Here is a 21,131-nt window from a genome sequence, read left to right on the forward strand (position 1 = left end):
ACTGTGAGTCACTGTAGAGGAGGTTTATATACATTTATATATATATATATATATATATTATATTATATTACATTACAGTCATTTAGCAGACGCTTTTATCCAAAGCACTTACAGGAAGTATATATATATATATATATATATATATATATATATATATATATATATATATGTTTTCTGCACTACACTCTACTGTTAATGAGTGCTCATGTATTCAGAGCAGTTGTGGGCTCAGCATCAGGGAGTTGAGTTGAGAAAGGCTCTGTGTGCAGTATGTACACAATGACACCCTTTCATATTCTGTCTGAATGTGATGGTTGTGTATTAAAGGCTGTGCTACGCATGGGCCAAACTTGTTGGCTGAGGGTGCAGTACATTTTCTTTTTCTGTTTTACAATAGATCTATTCTCCACTGTCTATGCATCTATATTATAGCAAAACTGAAGGAAGTGGGGACGTGAACAAGGCAGCCAGACAACTTAACAAGCCAGCCTACTTTAGTACAGTCAGCATTATACTGAAGGCACAGAAAACAACGCAAAAGGGAGCACAAGGGAGTGTTAGGTGAGAGGAAAAGTTGGGAGGGAGTTGGCAGTGTGTCAGGAGCAGACTCTTGAGCTCTGCTCGGTGCAGAGCTGACGCACTAAAGCCCAGAGAGAGAGAGAGAAAGAGAGAGAGAGAGGGAGGGGAGGGGCGTCTGAGAGACAGACAGCAGTGGCCAGATGGAGCCTAGTTTGTTTTGAAGTAGCTGCTGTCTGACAGTCTGCCTGCAGTGTGTGTGTGTTTGTGAGAGGAATAGAAGCAACAGAAGAGCAAACCACTCTTCTCTGCTTACAGGACAGGTCTCCTTTTCTGTTGTAACTGTGCTGCTCAGTGTGGAGGCACTCCATGCAGCTCAAGGTCAGAAAGATCCAGCAGCAGCCTCAGGGAACTGTCCTGTCTGGAGACAGAGGCAGGTCGGCATTCGTTTCCCTGCTGCAGCTCCCAGCCACGATTCTAGGAACACTTTCCAGGGCTTTAGGACTCTGAAGGGGATGTAAGGCCCGGACTACCGTCAACGTAAGTTCATCAGGCCTGATCCTGTGTCAGAGGCGAGGGGAATGGGCCCAGCCTCACTGCAGGAGGAGAGAGAACCGGGGAAAGAGTCCAAAGGGGAGATGGAGGGCTACCGCTGCCTTCTGCAGGCCGGCTCGCAGCTGGAGAGCACTCTGCAGCGTGAGTACACATGAAGCACATGACTATCCTCATTTTACTTTTGGTGGTCACTAGCAGGCTTTTGAATTGAATCCTGTATTTACTCTGAAACTGTTTCCCGTTGTCGATCTTAGCACAGCTCAGCAGACTGAAACTGAAAAGCACTGAAGCAGAACGACGTCCATTTAGTGTGATTCACAGTGTCCATTTGTAACTTCAGAGAAACATTACATGAGGTGTCTGGAGAACTGCACTCTGTATCTTAGCTTAGTCAGTGTTATTGATGTGCCAGTTCCTGCAGCTTTGCCTCAACACCGGGCCATTGCGGGGATTATGTCAGCTATTTTAAGCCCAGATGGACAGATATTTATTCATAGTGATAAAGTGTAGCCTGGTTATCAGTAGAATGTGGGTTGTAGATCAGAGTGAGACAGTGTTGGAAGAAAAATGAATGCTCCTGATGTCAACATACGCATTCAAAAGAAAAAAAAAAGATTTTCAGAGAGTGCGTAATGCAGCTTTCACTATTCAAGGAATGTTGTTGTGTCATGTATTCAGTTAAGAGGCTAATAAACTGTCAACACTTTTTATCCTGAAGCAGTAACTGAATTTAGTCCAGAAAACGAGAGGTTATGGTCTTGTTGTTACAATAATGTTATTATATTAAAAGTGTTTTTTTACAACATTACCCTCTTCATAAGTCAGTCACTCTGAAGGTGTATCTTGCAAATAGCAGAAGAAAATAAATATTGGATAATAAAGGCAAGATGATGGACAGAAATAGCGCCTGATGTGATTGATAGCTCAGAGGAGCAGCTTCCTCCAGAGGCTAATGTGATTACTTTGGGATCTTGGCTGCCTTCAGTTATTGTTCAATTGACGGGCCTTTGCTTTTTTTATGTATCCTGTGAACCTGGTCTGCGGTCTGTAGGTAACAAGCACAAGGCCACGCTGAGTTTCTATTTATACCACGCAACGTTTTCTTTTTCTCTCCGTTTGAAATGTGAGCCTCTCTCTCTGGGTTTGTCCTAATCTCATTACAGGGGATGCAGTGGTGAGCATAAAGGATACACTGCTGTGTGAAACAATAACCACAGAGTCATCATTTATTTCATGGGTAATAGTACATTATCCTAAAAGTAGCTGACTCAGTGCACTCTCCCTTCTACACCTCGTGTGTGTAAGCCTTCTTTGGCTCATATAAAGAATGGATGCATTTCAAAGTAAACCTACAATATACACAATACTCATGACACAGGGCCTTACAACTGTCTTGTTAGGTAACACCCAATAAAAGACTGTTTTCCCCTTGGAGTACAGACTAAATCTTCAGTTTTTTTGTGACAGCAGTATGGTAAATACCACGTTGTCGGATAATATGATATGACCGAACACTACAAAAGCTAACGGGCCACAACGCAGTAAAAGCAAAACTTTCCTCCTTAATGCAACATCAATTACACACTCTCTCTCTGTGTCCACTCTGTCATAACTACACTGTCTTCAATATCTGCATGTCAGCTAGACTTCCACTGACCTTTACTCTTCAACCGACACTTCAACTCCTTAAACTGGCGGCTGTCAGTGCTTACATACCCGATTTACACTTCAATCCCTCACAGTGCACACACTTCAATTATCTCCAACACTTTAACTGCCATTTATTTCTTAATTTTCAAATGGCAGTTCAACTATTTTTGTCTCTTACTCTTCAACTGACAGTTTAACTGCTTTCAGTGCCTATGCATTAGCTGGCTTTAAGTTACTTTCATCTTGTAATGCTTTTCACCATTATCACCTTTAATTCAGTAGACTACAGGGCGTTAATGAAACTAAGACTTTAAATGCTTTTAGAAATGACACCTCAACCCCTTTTCAGGCTTAAACATGAACTGACACTTCAACTTCTTTAAGTTCCGAGACCCACACTTTTATCATTTAAAAAATTAACATTTAAAGACATTTCAACCTTATTATTAAACTCTTTGCAATTTCAGCATGAGTGAGCACATAGAGTTTACTTTATAATATTTAGTTTGATGGACACCAAACATGAAATAGTACATGACAGAAAGTCATATGAATCAGGCTAAATAACGAAACACTACAAAGACTAGCAGGCCATTGCATTGGAAAAGCAAAAATAATCCTCCCTCCACAGCAAAAAATATTTTGATCTGTTCGTGTCAAATATCACTGCAGAAACTACAACATTTCTTCCCAACAAATACCCACATTACTATCGTTGAGGCTGCCCGGCCAAAGACATGTGATGCTATTGTCTAGGGTTTTCTATCTAAGCCTCTCTGGCCTTAAACCAATCTAGTTTTCATGTATCCCAGCGGGGGAATACACAATTTTCTCCTATCGTTTTCTATCAGAATGCAGCCACCCACCAGTCTAATCCCCTTAGCATTGGAAGCTTTGTTTAGCAAAATATCTCATGACCTAAAAGCAGTGTGAAGCTAGGCCTGTGTGTACTATGAACATGTTTGTATGTGTAAGCAGGGATTTCTTTCTCAGCAAGGGATTACATGTTCCGCTTTTTGGGTCTCTACAAAATCAGACTACAACATCCACGCAGGGATGGTGTCCTCAGTACATTGAAACGAGCCTCTTCTTGCTTTGATTCTTTATGATTCACTAAGATATACTGTGCTATGTAAGCGAGGTGTGAGTCCGTACCATGAATTGGTCTATATAAAAAAATATATTGTTTTCCCTTTGAAAGGAACAATCTCAGTTTTTCTGCACAGAACATTTATGATGTCTTTTGGTGCCTATAAAATGTATACACACCCCTTTGACTCCTCATTTTGTAGAACTTTTTCCCCACTGTTAATTGATTGTTAATATAATTCCCTGTGATTCAATGTTCCCAAAGAATAAAACGTGAAAAAAAGTAGGGGGCTAACTCTTTTTACAGGAGCTGTATGTAATGAAATCAGTGTAGATGGTTTTTACTGTTTGGACAACAGAGATAAGCTTTGTATGCAGACTGAAAGCATTGGTCTTGGAGTCTGGATCTGTTTGACTGGCAGCAAATCTCTGTTTCCATCCACACTGGCAAACATTTTTCTTACTCTTTGTGTAAACAGAGGAGCAAACAGAGGTTATTTGACTTTTGCCTGTGCACACCATCCAGCATGTCACCTGGAAAGGTCATGACGCAAGCTCAAAGGGAACCACCACGTTTCCCGCTTTGGTTACCTTTATCTGTTTAAAATGTGTGTGTTTAAGTGAGTTATTTGTGCTTAACTGATTTTTAATTTCTTTGTTTAATTGGCAGACTACAAGGCATTTTCATGTGGCAGTGTCCTTAAGAGAACTCAGTCATGGGGTGGGCTATCAGTTGGTCAGGGAGAAGGGAGAGTACAGTATGTCCACACGTTTATTAACAGCGTTGCAGTTTGCAGCAAAGGCTCCCCTTCCTTTGATCAAACACAGTAGAGGTCCGCAGTGTGTGTGCTTGTGCTTCAGTGTGTTTTTTTTTTTTTTTTTTTACATCAACATAAGTAGATTCTAAACCACTCTAATCATTTATTGATCAGATTTTAACATTGGCTTCCTTTTTACACGATTTGAAACTCACTGCTCTACATCTCACTAGCTCACACCTTGTTTTATATATATGATCCACAGCATAATATACCAGTATATTGCAGTTATCCCAATGGAAAGACCTGTCTCCACTTCCTGAAGGTCTTGTGACACAGGCTATAGATGGTTATATAACTATTGTGTGTGACGGTAACTTTACCCTGCATCTGTGCGTGCACAGTCCAGCCTTTGGTCCTGCTCTGGCTTTGCTCAGCTCCTCTCTGTTTCCAGATGCACATAAAATATTCAGCAGTTACCAGTAGAGCTCATTACTTGCTCCCTGACAACCTGACAGACACTGTTACTGCAGTCGACGCATGGAAAATAACACCTCATCCCCTCTCTTTCTTTTGCCCTCTGTCATCTTTTTACGACTCTGTTTTTCTATTTCTCTTCACCAATTCATTTGTAATGTCTCTATTAGTAATGGATGAGGAAACAATTAATTGTGATCAAATTGATTGATCTGTTGCATTCGCTGCTGAACTTTTGGTTTGGTATGGTTTAAAAAAAGTTAATGCTTCAATACTGTTAAATGTCTGTTGTTGATAATTCTTGTTTGGAGAGAAAGCTGGAAAGTCATATTAAAGTTTCCCCTTACCCCCGATAAGACTACTACAGGCATGCATGCATTACATGTATAGGAAAGTATTTATTTGATGTTATCCGTGCATTAAATCTACTGTAAATGCAATCTGACCGTGTGTTAACAGTCCCAACATGTCGCCGAGTCTGTCTTCTACACATCTGGCTGAGTGATTCTTGGTGCACCAAAGAGCAGATGAAAGCCTCTTTTGAACTGCACCGACTGCTCTATAAGAGACTGTGTGAATTTATTGGTCACTCAGACAAGAACTCTAATGGCACCGAACATGAGACACTGCACCACACCAACATCACTCCAGACGCTGTACAGTAAATGAGCTAATGCATTTTAATGATGTCATTGTCTAATTTAGCCCAGGTGCAGGATTTACATCTGCCACTGTATGCAGCACATTCTCAGCATCTGCTGAGTAATGTGGAATATTCGTTCTCTATAAAAAAAAAAGCTCTATTGTCAGATTAAAGCTGATACGTGTGAGTCTCTGTCTATAAATGTGAGCACTTTCATGCTTCGGTGTGGTCGTCTGTGTTAAAAAGCCTTTGAAACGTTATTTAGGCCGTCATGTGACTAAATTGAAAGCCAAGAAAAATTCATTCTTAGACTGGGTGTTTTAGAGACTATACAATATAGAAAAAATGCAAACTCACTGCTGTCTGATTCTCAGTTATTCCTTTATGTATTTGGACACGACTGACATTGTTCAACTGATTATTTTAATTTAAGTAAGACTTAGTTTTTCCAGTGCACACCACATCCCTAAAGCCTTAATAATTTGTGGATTTTCTTCCAGAGGTGACTGTCCCTTTAAGCTTGAAGGAGGTGGGAGGCTACATAGAGAAACAGGTGGCATATCTGTCAGGTGAGGCCTTGTTTGGTCATTTTTTAATAGGAGTCATGAGTGACTTAAGTGTCCCATCTGTATTGTAATGCCTCAAAATGAAACTGACTGCTTATATCTTTCTTCTCAGGGGGGCGTGGGGAAGACTCCAGTGTCATCATCACCCTCCCAGAGTGCTCAGCTTTCAGTGACATTCCAGAGGAAGCTTTAGCCAAAGTCTTTACATACCTCACTCTCATCCCTCGGTGCGTCCTTCTTCAACTATTCCTGTCTGATTCCCTCACGCTCTCTTTCTGCAGTGCACCAAAAGCCCAGTACTTGTATTCTGAGCACAGCTGGTCTTCACTGCTCCACAGTGTCACATGTCCTACTGATGCCCTCTATGTCCAAACCTCACTCTACCTTGAGTTTAGGAATGTTTACATTGGATCGTTGCAGTTCATTTTGAATGATAAACAGCTAATGTAGTTATAAAGCACCTATAAATGACTAATCCACCCTGTCCTGACTGGTTATACTTTCTCATTTTCCTGTCTGATAGCTTTAAATCATCAAATCCTCGCGGATTGCACAGGATGACATTACAGCTGTATACAATTGCATCATTTTTCTTGCAGAACGAGGCAACCCGGAGTAAAGTTTATCATCATTTTAGACCGAAGATTGGATACATGGGCCTCAATCAAATCTGCACTTGCCAGGATAGCAGTGAGTTTGATTTTTTCCATTTCATTTCTTCATCAAGGCCATTTGTATCTAATCAATATTCTGACTAGACCGTTTAGACATTATGCATGAGATATATCATTGCTTGTGAGATGCAGTATGGCTGTGTGCATAGGCTGCAGTTTTGTTTATGAGTCGCTGTCCATGGTGCTGCAATACCTGGACAGCACCCATCAGAAACTCTTTTTGCACACACTCTAATGTGTTTTTTTTCGGCTTGGTGTGTAGTTCCATGGGGTTTGTAGTTTGAAGGGAAGGGTAAACAATCTGTACTGAATGTTCAATTGCATACTGCTGCAAATGAATGAGTAAGCAAAAACTGAAAGATGACGCGGGGCTGTGAGGAGAGGAGAGGATAAGAAGGGAGGCGGGCGGGAGGGAAACATTGCAGTCAGCTGCCACCCTCCATCCGAGAGGCAGCAGCAGCAGCAGCAGCAGCGCTGCGGCTGTGGTCGGGCAGCCGGAGCTGCATACCTTTCGCTGGGCACCGATCAGGGAGCTTACATTTAACCGAGATGGCTTCTAACACCATGGCTGATTGCTTTTACCGGCGGGGAATGCCGAAGATCCGCCGGAGCCCGGTAACGAGCTGCTCATTAGTTTTATTCACCGTGTGAAGAGTTTGGGGTGAAGTTTTTTTTTGGGGGGGGGGGGGGCAGGGTGAATGCGGCAGTGGCACCGTCTGTGTAGCACTGCGGTGCGCGTCGCACCTCTGCTTAGTCATGCGACTGGTGGTGTGTCTGTGAAACCTAAACACACCGGTGTGTGGCTTTTTAATGCATGTTCATGTTAAAATGAGAAGCTTGAGTGATTGATCATTCTTGGTCCAGTGAGGACAAATGAATGTCAGAAGTTGCGTCACATGCAAATACATGCATTGGTGATATTTTACCAAAAAGATAAGCTGGTGATGTTGCATATAACTCCTGCTGCAGTGGATGCTTTTGCAAGTCCAAGATGTTTTTAACTTGTTTATTTTTTTTTTTTTTTTATTATTTTCTAATTATTATTATGTCATGCCACAGTAGCTATTTACTAGTATCATTATCGAAACCTGCAGTTGGCTCGACTGTATACTGTTGTTATATAGCCTGTGCAGATGCAGACATCCCTACAGTCAGGAAATGACCTCAAACGACCCAGAGATAAGATGCACCATATGACATGTGTGTAAATGGTGAAGTGACCACTGAATCCATTATGCTGACAGTAATCATCTGACTGACAGAATGGTTAAGACCTGATGTCTCTTCTGTCGGACGTTGAGGATGAGAGCTTGTTAATGCTTTTCTACTCAGCTCATATATCTTCCTGTGCCAGTATATCTAGGACTTATAGTCTATGTTGCACTTTGAGCCTAGACAAAGTTTTATACCGAATCCTCCTCCACACGCATCATCACCAATATGACGGTGAACCTCTGTTCCCCCCACAAAGGCCTCTTTTCCTGGGAACCTCCACCTGGTCTTGGTGCTCCGACCCACCAGCTTCTTCCACCGCACTGTTACTGATATTGGTTTTCGCTTCAGCCAAGAGGACTTCATGCTCAAGATGCCAGTAAGGCAGCTCCTCCTCAGTTACCAAACATGTCCCACATCACAACAAGGTACACCTCGTTCTTGTTACAATCCCTGATCTCCATGAGTCAAAATGTTCTGTGGTGGACACAGCCAAGAACACGTGTTGATTTCAGTTCTGAAACAAATATTATAATAAAACAGGTTATTTTAGGATGATTTTTAATAGTTATGGTGATCTACCGTAATTTGCGAAGTATCAACGGTAAAAATATCTCGTTTGTCATGCTGTTTCCAAAGACTGAATCTATTATGAACAGTCTTGTGAACATGCAAATGGTTTTAATGACCCTTGAATGACCAATCATACGTCCTCCAGTATGGCAAATAGACTTTTCAAAAACACTAGGTAACAATATACATAAAAGAAAAAAATGCCCCAAAACATGCCACTCTCATAAGTGTGCTTAATGTACAAAGTATTGCTTGTGATGTCTCAGATCTCGTCTGCACCTTTAGGTGGTGATGCTGAGCTCTGTCACCGACCTGCTGCACTACATTGATGAGAACCAGCTGACTTCAGAGTTTGGAGGAACTTTGGATTATTGTCATAGCGACTGGATTGTTTTACGAACAGTAAGCTACACATCAATTCTTAAACACACTGAGACCAAACAATAAATAGTATCATTATTTATCATCTTGTTATTTTCTTTTATTTTCATCATTTTATAAATTTACATTTATGTATATATTATTTTATCAGTTTGAGAAAGCTGCTGCTTGAAATTCTGCATATATGAACATGAAATATAAAATGCACCTGTGTCTCCCTCCTTTTTCCTTTCCTCCTTTATATTGATATGGACTCTGATAGGTCTTGGTGTCTTGTTGCTGTCAGAAATACACCAAGGACTCTGTATCTTAGGACATGGAGCCAAAGATTCTTCTCATTTTGAGAGTCACAGTTTTTTGTGGTTTTTTTGCTTCCACTACAGGCTATTGAAAGTTTTGCTGTCACAGTCAAAGACATTGCACAGATGTTACAGGGCTTTGGCACTGAGCTGGCAGAGGCGGAGCTGGTTGATGAGGGGAAAGCCATCGAGTATCTCCTTGAGTCCCACACTGACAAGTACAGGAAACTCAAGGCAAGGTTTCAAATGTTTTCCTACATGATACATTTTTATTACATCAATGATATTATTTTTTTTGATATATTTTCTAGTAGTACTATTTTGAATGCTGTTAATTTGTTATATAAATTGTTCTTTGTTTGACAGGATGCAATTAGATCAGTGTCGAAGGAAGGTCGCCATCTTCTCGCAAGCTTGGAGACCTCCGGAAAGGAGGATGACTCCCAGTGGGATGTGAGGCTGGACTGGGAGACAGTACAGAGGTAAAAAAAAAAAAATTGTCAAATTGTAAACCTCAATTACTTTACTGAGTGCTTTAAAGATTTATAGCAAAGTCCCTCTGTTTTTAGGCTTCTTGCTCAGCTCAGAGACATGGAGTCAGCCTTTGATGGTTTCTTTGAGAAGCATCATCTGAAACTCCATCAGTATCTGCAGTTGCTTAGATACGAACAAAGCTTCCAGGAGGTAAGGATTTCATATAATTATCATGTGTGCATGTATGCACATTTAGTGTGGTTGTACACATATTTTCATACTCCTGGGAGAATTACATCTTTTAATGTTGAGCACTTTGATGAGATATTATCTTGTGCAACCCTCAGGCTCGAGTTTAATTGTTGGTTGTAGTACCTCTAGGAGCCACTAGCTTGGCTTTAGACTGGTGTTTGTAGTATGTGTGTGTCTGATGATGTATTTTATGTTTAGATGGAGTTGTGTCTGGAGCATCTGGTGGGTCAGGAGAGGGAGCTCTCCATATCTGTCGACACTATGGCTCAAACAGAACAGGCTCTCAAAAGGTTGGACAGTCTGGAATCAAATGCACAGGTCAATGTCACCAATACCTTCAAATAACACCCATAACACTTATATAGCACTTTAACTTTCATTTGGACACCCTCCAGTCACTGATGTACTGCTCCCTTCTTCGTGTCTTTGCTGGCTCTATCAGGAGGTGATGTCTCGAGCTCAGATCATCATCCTTCACGGACACCAGCTATCAGCAGGTCACCACTACGCCATGGCTCTTATAATGCAGCGCTGCAACGAGCTCCGCCACTACTGTGATACTCTCAATGCTGCTCTCAAGACCAAACACACTCGTCTTCTGCAAACACACCAGCTGTTGCTTTGTCTGGGACAGGTATTGAGACATGTTCATCTACACACACACATATCAGAACACACTGATTTATTTACAGTGATACACATGTGTTCTCCACCTTCAGGCCCAAACTTGGTGTGACGATGGAGCGTATCTGCTGGCCAATCAGCTGGTAGATAAGTACCAGTCTAAGGAGGGGGCCCAGGCTGCTTTGAGGGACATTGAGAGGTTCCTGGAGGGGGCGCCATCCATGCTGAGCTCAGGACCTGAGATCCTGGCCATCGAGTACGAAGCTGACATCACACCTCAACTGCAGGTCAGTGACCACAACAAAAACATGTTATTTGAAAAAAAAAATTTAGACGCCCACTTCAGAAATAAAACTGGTGAAGTTCCATTTTATTTTTTGACATAAATATATACATCCGATTCTTGTGAACCCGATATCTCATGCCTGGAGGGAATTTCTTAAAATTTGGCTCAAAAATCGACATGGCCTCAAGGATGAACTGATTCGAATTTAGTGGTCAAAGATCACTGTGATCTTACATTTTTGGCCATAACTCAATAAATCATGTGCTTATTATAATATTTCACACAAATGTCAAATAAAATAAAATGATAAAGTGATTACATTTTGGACAGACATGGATTAAAGCTGGAGCTTCACTGATTGGCGGAGGCGTAAAACAATGAGGCGGTAACTCTAGTTTGACCTTGAACTGTAATCTGAACCTGTTAAGTATACACTATGACCTTGTTGCCACCATTTACGTTTTCTCTCTCAATATCAGCGCTATTTCTGGATTTTACATCACAAATGAATATCCTATTTATGTGTCCTCTCTCTCTCTCTGTTAGGCCCAGATAGGGAAAACGTTTGAGAAGCATGCCTCAGTGCAGCAGATGATCCAGAGCCGGCAGACCTGTCTACGGAAGCTGGCAGATAAACATGTGCGACCCATCCAACTGGTGGCCCCCAGGGCTGAAAACCCACCACGATCCAAGTCCCCGCTCTTCTCCCCCAAACATGGTACAGTTCACACACACACACACACACACACACACACACACACACACACACACACACACACACACACACACACACACACACACACACACACACACACACACACACACACACACACACACACACACACAAACACAAATACATCTACACAATCATATCTCAAAAGCAGTTGTTGAAATAGAGATTGTGTCAGCTCATTCATTCACACTAGTAGAATAATCAGCCTTTGTCTTCAGTGAGCTGCACATACAGTGAGCTTTCTACAAATCAACCAACTCCCTACCCATCCTCCCGTGTTTCCCAGGGCCTGGTATGTGGTCTTTTCTCAGCCCTTTTGGCCTGGCACTGTTCCTCCCTCCCTCCCCCCCTTGCATCTTTCCTTTAGGCACCATGGTTGAATTAACACATCACAGGGTCCCACTGAGAAAGCCTAAGCTTTGGCTTTGGGGTAAGCAGGCCACCTTTACAAACAAGCTGGAATGAGGGTAGAAGGTATAATCAGTCTGCTGGGAAATACCTGACTGCTCTATTAGGCAGGGTAGCTGCTGTAAAGCCATATGTGGTTCATATACCATAAAGAACCTTTCATCTCCCTTTGTGTCCTATGGGAGGTTACACAAAGCTAACCATATACAGTACAGTGGTACCCAATTAATTCTGTGTGTGTTTTCTTTTTATTTGAATGTGTCTATTATATCCACTGAAAGCGTCTCCGTCCATTGAGTGTAAATCCAAATCAGCTTTTTTATATGTCCATTCATGTCTTTAAGGTTTTGATATCCATGATATGAATCATACTAATGAGGGTAATAACAAGGAAGAGAATGAAAGTGATTATGAACCCTCTGTGATACAAAGGACAGCAGCCATTTAAGAGAGGAGATGAATGGAATAGTGGTTAGCTTTGATTGATTGGATCCAATACATGCATACAGGTACACGCACATATGTGTATGCTCACACATGCATGCGTACCATTGATTAATGTAACATGGCACATTCAAGGGCGCATTCAGATGAGCTTGGACTATCATGTAAGGATTCAGCTGCAGGGATCAAAAGGACACTGACAGGCGTGCCAAACATTGCTTTAGATCTTTACATACTGGTTCCAGGCCGCACCTTTAGAGAAGGAAACCTATTAGCATTGATTACAGGAAATGTTGATCATGACTCATTAAAGTTACTGGTAAATTTTTTTTAAATCATACGAAGGGTGATCAATTTACCACATTGTAATATAGTGTTTGTGAATTACACTTATACACTTTGATGAGTTGCTGCTGCCACGGCTGACGATCTGGCTTTTACAGGTGAGGGTTTGAAGTTCACATTTGACATCTCTCTGCCCGGGAAGAGAGCGTCCCGAAAGAGCCCCAACTCTAGAAAAGTAAGGAAATATGAAAAGCTTTTATTTTTTTGATTTCATTTTTGATTTATTTTTTTGACATTCCTTTATTGACGATAACCGTAATATTTAGAAATGAAATATTGATCATATTTAACTAAATGTTGTCAATAATAAACATATAATTATATTGTAAATAATCCAGTGCCTCCTAAATAATTTTATATATACAGTTATGGTTATAGTCGCTCTACCTCCCTATACTTGTATTTAGAGTGTAACTCATTTGCCAAAAAAGAGACAAAATGCACAATTCAAAGATGAATTTGACAGATAGAATTGTTATTATTACTTCTTCAATTTTCTAAAGAGATCTCAATAATATCGTTATCGTGACATTTTTTGTCTATGATAATTGTGTAGTAAAACTCTGATATTGTGACAACCCTAATTTCCTTCAACTATCACAGCTGTATTGAACCCGGAAATGTTTATCATCTCATCATTTTCTCATCTATTGTCCAATAATTTGTTCAGTATAATAACATTTTCTCTTAATCCAAATGGAGGATTCAGTGTTGTCCGTCTGTGGTGTGTTCAGATTGAGGTGATACACGACTACCAGGAGAGCCGGAGCTGTGTGTCGTACGGTCTGGATGGAGAGGACAGCCCAGATCTCCTGAAGCGGTGAGGAGGAGGCTTCTGTCCACACAACTCTCTGTCCTCAGCACTGCTCTTGATGTTGTTTACTGTGTGATTCTCTTTGTTCACTGCTAATAATGCCCCCTGGCTCACCTCTATGTCTACTTCTCTGTGGGTGGTGTTTGTGTCACAGGCATGTGATGAGGGAACTAATAGAGACAGAGAGAATCTATGTGGAGGAGCTGCTGTCAGTTCTGCTGGTGAGAAGACACACTTCTGCCCTAGTTTTTATATCACATATTAAATAGAAAAACCTTATGGTTTATTCGTCCATGTGTGTACTGTTTGTTTGTTGTTGATTAAATAACTCCTGGTAGTATTGCATATGCATAATCCTTACATTTTATTATTGCAGGGATACAGGGCTGAGATGGACAATCCAGCTCTGTCAGGGCTTCTGCCCCCGATCCTGCATAGCAAGAGGGACATCCTCTTTGGGAACATGCCTGAGATCTACAATTTTCACAGCAGGTAAGTCATCATCAATGACTCGCATCACAAAGGGAAATATGCAAACAATTAAAAACACATTGTTGTAAGGAGACAAATATGGTTCCAATGTATACTGACTGTAAGCAATATAATAATTTATATAAACCCCCACAGTAAAGCTTTAACATGTGGATTTTATTTTTAGTGTTGGTGTTCTGCTGAGTGAACCTTCCTGCTGAGGTCATTGGGTCTGTTTGTTGAGCCAACTGCACCATGTCACAGTAGCTGGAAATAAATGGGTGGTTCTGAAAGAGATTTATGTTACAACCAGCTCTCTTTTAGAAAGGGAATAAACATAAAACCAGATGGATTTGATAAATAAAGTAATTGCATGCATTGGTCGCATATAAAGTAGATTTAAAAAATAAAAATAGAAAAACGAACCTCACATACATTGGAAACACTGGAAAGGATTAGTCACATGACACCGGCGCTGCCTGACGTCCTAAAAGCCAGTTATTGTATTAACCCTGATGTACGGGTTAAGATGGTTGAGATCTAATTCTTGACCTTTGACCTTTCTGGGACTGCAGGGTTTTCCTTCAGGACCTGGAGGGATGCCTGGAGGCTCCTGAAAGTGTGGGAGCCTGTTTTCTGGAGCGGGTGAGATAATAATTGTTGTTATGTTGTGTAGCTTCTTTACATTTTGATCATTCTTGAATAAATTCTTGCCATATTTTTCGAACATATTTCTCTTTCCTGTCTCCCTAGAAAGAGAGTTTCCAAATGTATGAATGCTACTGTCAGAATAAACCGCGCTCTGAAGCGCTGTGGAGACAATTCTCAGAATGCGGCTTCTTTCAGGTCAGTTTGGCCATGATTTCATTTTCAAACAGCATTTTTTAATGATTTGGTTTCATGTAAGATAGTTTGACAATATTTCAAGCATTGCAATAATTTGTTTTATACAAAAATATGTACTTCTACAGTTGTAGACTGTAGTTTAGTTTTACAGTTACAATTAAGAAGCTGTGATCTGTCATTGACCAACATTACATTCATTGTTCTTCTTATTTGTCTTCCTTGTGAAGGAGTGTCAGAAAAAGCTGGAGCACAAACTGGGTCTGGATTCCTACCTTTTGAAACCAGTCCAACGCCTCACCAAGTACCAGCTGCTGCTTAAGGTTAGACAGAGGGGGGTGTCATATACATACACACTAACTCAATCACCTATATTATGTATGTGAGACAAGCTATTTCATGCTATACTTCTCATGAAATGTGCCATAAATGTGTCATTAAAATAAAATTTTAAAAATCAACATTCAAAAAGCGGTCCCCAAACTGCATTAATGTGTTTGACAGTTCTGGATAATGAAGAAATAGTTATTTATAAGCCCTGATCACTAGAGTGCGCTGTTTAGCTACTGTTTTTAACATGTCTGTTCTTTGCTTTGTGTGTTCAGGAACTTCTCAAATACAGCACAGATTGTGAAGGGGCTTCAGAACTGCAGGGGGCCCTGACGGCAATGCTGGACCTGCTCAAATCAGTCAATGACTCCATGCATCAGATAGCCATCACAGGATATGAGGTGAACGCTGCGAATTCCAAACTTTAATCACAGTTTTTTAACGTTTGTTTTTACAGAGAATACATTTACAGCATAGGCTCACACATAAAGTCCTCTCTCTATTATGTGCAGGGTGAAATTTGCGAGCTGGGCCGTGTGTTGATGCAGGGTTCCTTCAGTGTGTGGATCAGCCATAAGAAAGGTCCCACGCGCATGAAGGAGCTGGCTCGATTCAAGCCGATGCAGAGACACCTCTTCCTGTACGAGAGAGCTCTGCTCTTCTGCAAACGAAGGGAGGAGCACGGAGACGGCTGTGATAAGACCCCCTCGTACAGCTTCAAGCACTGTCTGAAGGTCTGTGTCTTTGTTTGTGTGCGTCTTAGAGGAATACACCAGCCTTTTGGGACCATTGGCAAATTGGTTAAAATATGTTAATAATGCTTTAAATATTAAATTAAACAAATGCATTCAGTGGATCAGTAATTTCAGTACTCCATGCTACTATGTAACCATACAGTAATGTACATTATATTAAGTGTCAGAATGTGACAAGTGGTGTAAAATGTATGCACTATGTAGTGTCCATAGCATTCAGTAAACAATACGTTGGCAAAATGTTCTACAGTGCAATTTTCTGACTTTGATAGGTGTCAATCACCATAAGATATTACACCTGTCACAATGATGATTTAATCTTAAAAAACAAGATTTACTGCTCACTATAGAGTACACTATTGGGTAAGAACAGGTCTTATGTAGAGTTAAAAATAAATAAATGCTATGGATAAATACTTACAGTGGTTTCTTATTTCACAACACTTTCAAAAAACTGTTATGGTAACACTAATAACTTAATACAACGGTTTATTGCATTAGTTAAAGTTCCTCACATAAAATCATTCAAGTTATTATCACTAACATGATCTATAATTAGGTTTTAGCATTAGGTAATGAAGTGAGTTATCTACTGGAGACACCTAGTTCATTTAATGTCTCTGTTGTTACCTTTTAACACGTCTAAGTTGCCCAGCTGGCCACAGAACCTGGTGTATTCCTGAAAGACGTCTTTTGTTTGTATGTGTTGATGTGCGGAGGGCGTCGCAGCAGGTGTCACACCTACAGCTGCTGCTCCTGCTCTTGATTTATTATTGAGGATGTGGGGAGGAAGCAGTCACACAGCGGAGGTGTGTGAGTGTGAGTGTTTGTGTTCTGACAGGACAGATGTGTAACATGATGTAAGTCTGATGTACGATGTGCTGTTTGTGCTGCACGTCTTAATGCTGTGTGTGTGTGTCGGTGTAAACAGTGTATGTCTCTTGGCAGATGACTGCCGTGGGGATCACAGAGAACGTCAAGGGAGATGTGAAGAAGTTTGAGATCTGGTACAGTGGCAGGGAGGAAGTGTATGTGGTTCTGGTAAGGAGTCAAAAAAAGTTTAATGCTAGCATTTTCAGCAGTTTAAATACAGTACATCGCTGGTAGACTCTTACTTTTACTGTAGTTTGAGTCCCTTTTAACTAGAGCTGCAACTATCAGTCAATTAGTTAATTGGCAGAACATTAATTAACAACAAGTCTTTTAATGTTTTTGTCAAGCAAAAAAAATGCTAAAATATACCACTTCATTCTGTCTTCCCTTATAATAAGCTGAATATCTTTGGACCTGGGGCTATTGGTCAGCCTCTGGGAAATTGTGGTAGATATTTTAAGAATTTGCTAATGCTGGATAGATTTATTTTATAAGATGTAAACAGAGGTCTAACAAAAATATTGACTGTGACTAGATAGACATATACATAATGTTGCAATCCATTGACCGTCTGTTGTAATAACCTGCCCAGGGTCTGCACATGAAAATTAACTCTTTATCTAACGCAAATTTACATTCAGGTCGAAAATGAAATTTTGATTAATGTGTACAGTCCCTTGTAAATAAATCATGTTCTGTTGTCTCTCAGGCTCCCACAGTGGAGGTGAAGATGGCCTGGCTCAATGAGCTCCGCAGAATCCTGACTAACCAGCAGAAGCTGCTTAGAGGTCTGTGAACAACTGAAGTTAATGTGGGACACAGAATCTAAGAGCAGATGTCCACTGACTAGCTTCTGTGTTTAAACTCCATTAAACAAACCCACCGACAGCATGACATGTATTTAAAAGCTCTGTGAGTGGAGGTTTGTGCTTTGATTCTCTTCAATATATACTGTTGACAAAACAACATTGATTGTCTTTAACGTCCCAGGAATAAAATTAGTTTTTACAATATCCACATCTTCATATCACAAGAAAAGAAAAAGAAATATTGTGGACATATTTTCATATATACTTATTTATGCCCATTCCTTTAACGGCAAATATACTTGCATGCACAAATAGACATTCACGTATATTCGCACAAATCTATGTTCAGAGAGCTGCTTTAGTACAGTCGAAGGGACACAACTCCTGACAAAGCGGGCCCTTCTGCTCAAAACTAAAATAAATACTCTTTCTCTTCTCATAGATGAAGCATATCAACACGGCCAAATGGTCGGACACATGCAGCTTCCTCCACCACTCTCTGAGAGGTCAGTGTTTACTGGTTGTTTACAGACAGTATTTACAGCTTTGTGTTGCATGACTGTAGGCTATAGTTGCACAAACAAACAAAAACACATTGGCATATTCAAAACAAACACATGCATTCACAGCACTACTTTCATATCTGAACACAGCCTAAGTGAGTGTGACGATATCATTTTTGCGTTGCCCTTGTAGAAGCTTTGTGTGTGGTGGTGTGTGAGAACGGCCACAGGCCTCTTTCTGTCCACTGCTGTCTGGTTGCCTATCCCCACTCCTCCCATCCCCCACCTGCAGGGGCATGCGGCCGTCCAGAGGGGCTCCAAGGGGCTGTCTGCCGGGGCTGGACTTTGTCTCGCTGTCGGCTGACGTGTTTCTGTGCCTGCGTTCCCGGAGCCCCCGTCCCCGAAGCCCCCGGCAACGGCCCCGGCCGCGCCCCCGCCATCGCCCCCAGCGCCACTGACCTGCCCTAATGCTCAGTGGTAAACTCAGCCTGGCTTGCCTCACCCTGGCATGAACCACCTGGCCTGGCTTGGGCCCCCAAAAACCCCAGGGCTGCTGTGTTTGCATACTGATCGTCACATGCACCCCCTTTTCATAACCTCCATTCTGGTTCATAACTGACCCCTTCACTCCCCCCCCTCGTTGAAAGGCCTCTGTTTTAGCAGCTCCTCCATGGCATTTCTAACATGGTATCAAGAAACTGTAATTTCTGCATCTCAGATTTGCTATTTTGCATGTAATGCAAAGGGCGAACAAAAAGACGAGTTTTGGCTTTCATTCCATGAATATTCATAATTTCCTCATGACAGCTGGTTTTAAAGATGGGGCTCGTTTTTGAGATCTAATCAAGTTACTGGAGAGATTTATTTCCAGAAACATTCTTACTAAGTGACCAAATCTCTAAATTTGGATCTTGATAAATCGAGACCAGATCTTCTCCCGTGGGTCCTACTCAAAACTTTTACAGATAAGCTTGCACTTGGCTGATCTGTGCTCTGTGCTGCTGTGTGGCTGGTGTCTGAAAGGTCATGGCTGTGTCAGAAACAACAGGACAGAGTTGTCCCTTGACACTGATCTGGGGCCAGCTATAGTGTTGGAGGTATGGCTCGATTTCAGGAAGGGAGAGCTGACCCTAGATTGTGTGGCTGAGGATAACATCTATCCTGAGTGTGTCTGATGACAGTATTAAGCATTTAATGACGCATGTTATTTTGTGTTGTTCCCCCAGCAAACAGCAGAGGGCGTCGGTGAGCTCAGAGGACACTGAGTCGGGGAGGAGCAGTCCAGACCCCCAGCCTCACTCCCCTAAACACCAGCACAACCGCAAGAGTGAGTCAATCTTGTCCACACACATTTATTTCACAATCATGTAGATACTTAGTAACTAAATCACAGGGAATGTTATGGTAATTGATGCTAACTGTACTTGCTTTCCACACTATTGTACTGCTGTTGCTGAATTTCCTCATAATGTAGATATTTGACTTTTGCCCCCTCAGCAGTTCAAGTGTACTTTGACCTGAAGAACCAGGTACATCGAGGAATTTTGGGGAAAAAGGTCCAACTACTAGGATTAGCTTTTGATTCTACATTCTTGTTAATTTCCCAGTAAGTGACAAAGGGGTCTTTATAATGCCAGTATAGTTACTAAGTATCTCCATGATGCCTTTAAGGTGTAGTGTTTGGATGAATGTATTCATCAATACCGTTAAACACCCTTAGTGATGTGTTTTACAGGTTGGCCCGGAGCTCACAACTCGGTAGACATCTGCGAGGGTCTGGAGGAGTGGTCTGGAGGTCGGGACACCTTCCACCCATCTGACACAGAGGAGGAGGTTTTGGTGAGACAGACGGTGGTAGAAGGAGTGCTCAATATTTACATAAGAAAAAGTACCAATACCATAGTTTACAAATATGTTCTGCATGCTATGGTAAGACTTTTTTATAATATGACTTTGTAATCACTTTTTCGACATACTATGCTATGACATTTTTACAACATATATCTATAGACCTTTTATGACTTTATGTGAGATTATTTTTTAATTTATTTTACCTTGACTTTTTATGGCATACTACGAATACTATTTTTTTCATGAATTTTTCGACATTTATTTAATGCCTTTTTATGAAATTTTTTTAACATGCCAGTTCTATTTAAGACATACTTTACTATGACTTTTTGTTTTTTAGCTTTTTTAGACATAATATATCATGACTTTTCTCATTATACTATTTTATGACTTTTTTCAGACTACTTTCGGCATTTTATACTTTCTTTTTACGTTTAGACATACTTTACAATGACCTTTTCAACATGCAATACTATGACTTTTTCGTGATTTTGTCGGCATGATCAACTATTATAAAAATTTTTTTCAAATACTATACTGACGTTTTCATTTTTTAACCTACTATAAGTTAAGTATTTAAGAATGATGATATTTTTATGAATTTCTTTGTCATACTATACTGTGACATTTTTATGACTCTTCGACAAACTAAAATAACTCCTTTTTTTAGACATATTATATCATGACTTTTCTCACCATACTTTTGGCAGACTATACTTCTACTGTTTTTTCGACTCATTACAGTATTTTACATTTTTTTACATTTATGACTTTTTTGGACAGACCATACATTGACTTTTTCGACATGCAATACTTTTCTCAACATGCTATACTATGACTTTTTGATGATTTTGTCGGGATGATCAACTATTCTGACATTTTTTTTGACATACCATAATATACATTTTTCATGTCTTTTTCAA

General features: G+C 40.7%; 1 protein-coding gene across 1 annotated transcript in view; it reads left to right on the forward strand.

Annotated features, from left to right (window-relative positions):
* The first annotated feature begins 1,097 nt into the window (after window positions 1-1,097).
* Window positions 1,098-21,131, forward strand: part of mcf2a (MCF.2 cell line derived transforming sequence a) — a 29,005-nt gene continuing 8,971 nt past the window's right edge. The window contains exons 1-27 of the mRNA XM_054597452.1: window positions 1,098-1,212; window positions 6,189-6,257; window positions 6,367-6,481; window positions 6,854-6,944; window positions 8,400-8,519; window positions 8,999-9,115; window positions 9,478-9,627; window positions 9,760-9,875; window positions 9,963-10,077; window positions 10,318-10,437; window positions 10,562-10,753; window positions 10,839-11,030; window positions 11,576-11,747; window positions 13,058-13,134; window positions 13,694-13,779; window positions 13,928-13,994; window positions 14,150-14,265; window positions 14,820-14,889; window positions 14,998-15,090; window positions 15,318-15,410; window positions 15,693-15,818; window positions 15,930-16,151; window positions 17,121-17,213; window positions 17,755-17,833; window positions 18,297-18,360; window positions 19,584-19,684; window positions 20,093-20,208. Of these exons, the coding sequence (XP_054453427.1) occupies window positions 1,098-1,212; window positions 6,189-6,257; window positions 6,367-6,481; window positions 6,854-6,944; window positions 8,400-8,519; window positions 8,999-9,115; window positions 9,478-9,627; window positions 9,760-9,875; window positions 9,963-10,077; window positions 10,318-10,437; window positions 10,562-10,753; window positions 10,839-11,030; window positions 11,576-11,747; window positions 13,058-13,134; window positions 13,694-13,779; window positions 13,928-13,994; window positions 14,150-14,265; window positions 14,820-14,889; window positions 14,998-15,090; window positions 15,318-15,410; window positions 15,693-15,818; window positions 15,930-16,151; window positions 17,121-17,213; window positions 17,755-17,833; window positions 18,297-18,360; window positions 19,584-19,684; window positions 20,093-20,208 (3,087 nt within the window). The remainder of the gene's footprint in view (window positions 1,213-6,188; window positions 6,258-6,366; window positions 6,482-6,853; window positions 6,945-8,399; window positions 8,520-8,998; window positions 9,116-9,477; window positions 9,628-9,759; window positions 9,876-9,962; window positions 10,078-10,317; window positions 10,438-10,561; window positions 10,754-10,838; window positions 11,031-11,575; window positions 11,748-13,057; window positions 13,135-13,693; window positions 13,780-13,927; window positions 13,995-14,149; window positions 14,266-14,819; window positions 14,890-14,997; window positions 15,091-15,317; window positions 15,411-15,692; window positions 15,819-15,929; window positions 16,152-17,120; window positions 17,214-17,754; window positions 17,834-18,296; window positions 18,361-19,583; window positions 19,685-20,092; window positions 20,209-21,131) is intronic.

The sequence above is a fragment of the Anoplopoma fimbria genome, chromosome 4 (genome assembly GCF_027596085.1).
Source record: "Anoplopoma fimbria isolate UVic2021 breed Golden Eagle Sablefish chromosome 4, Afim_UVic_2022, whole genome shotgun sequence".
Classification (NCBI taxonomy): domain Eukaryota; kingdom Metazoa; phylum Chordata; class Actinopteri; order Perciformes; family Anoplopomatidae; genus Anoplopoma; species Anoplopoma fimbria.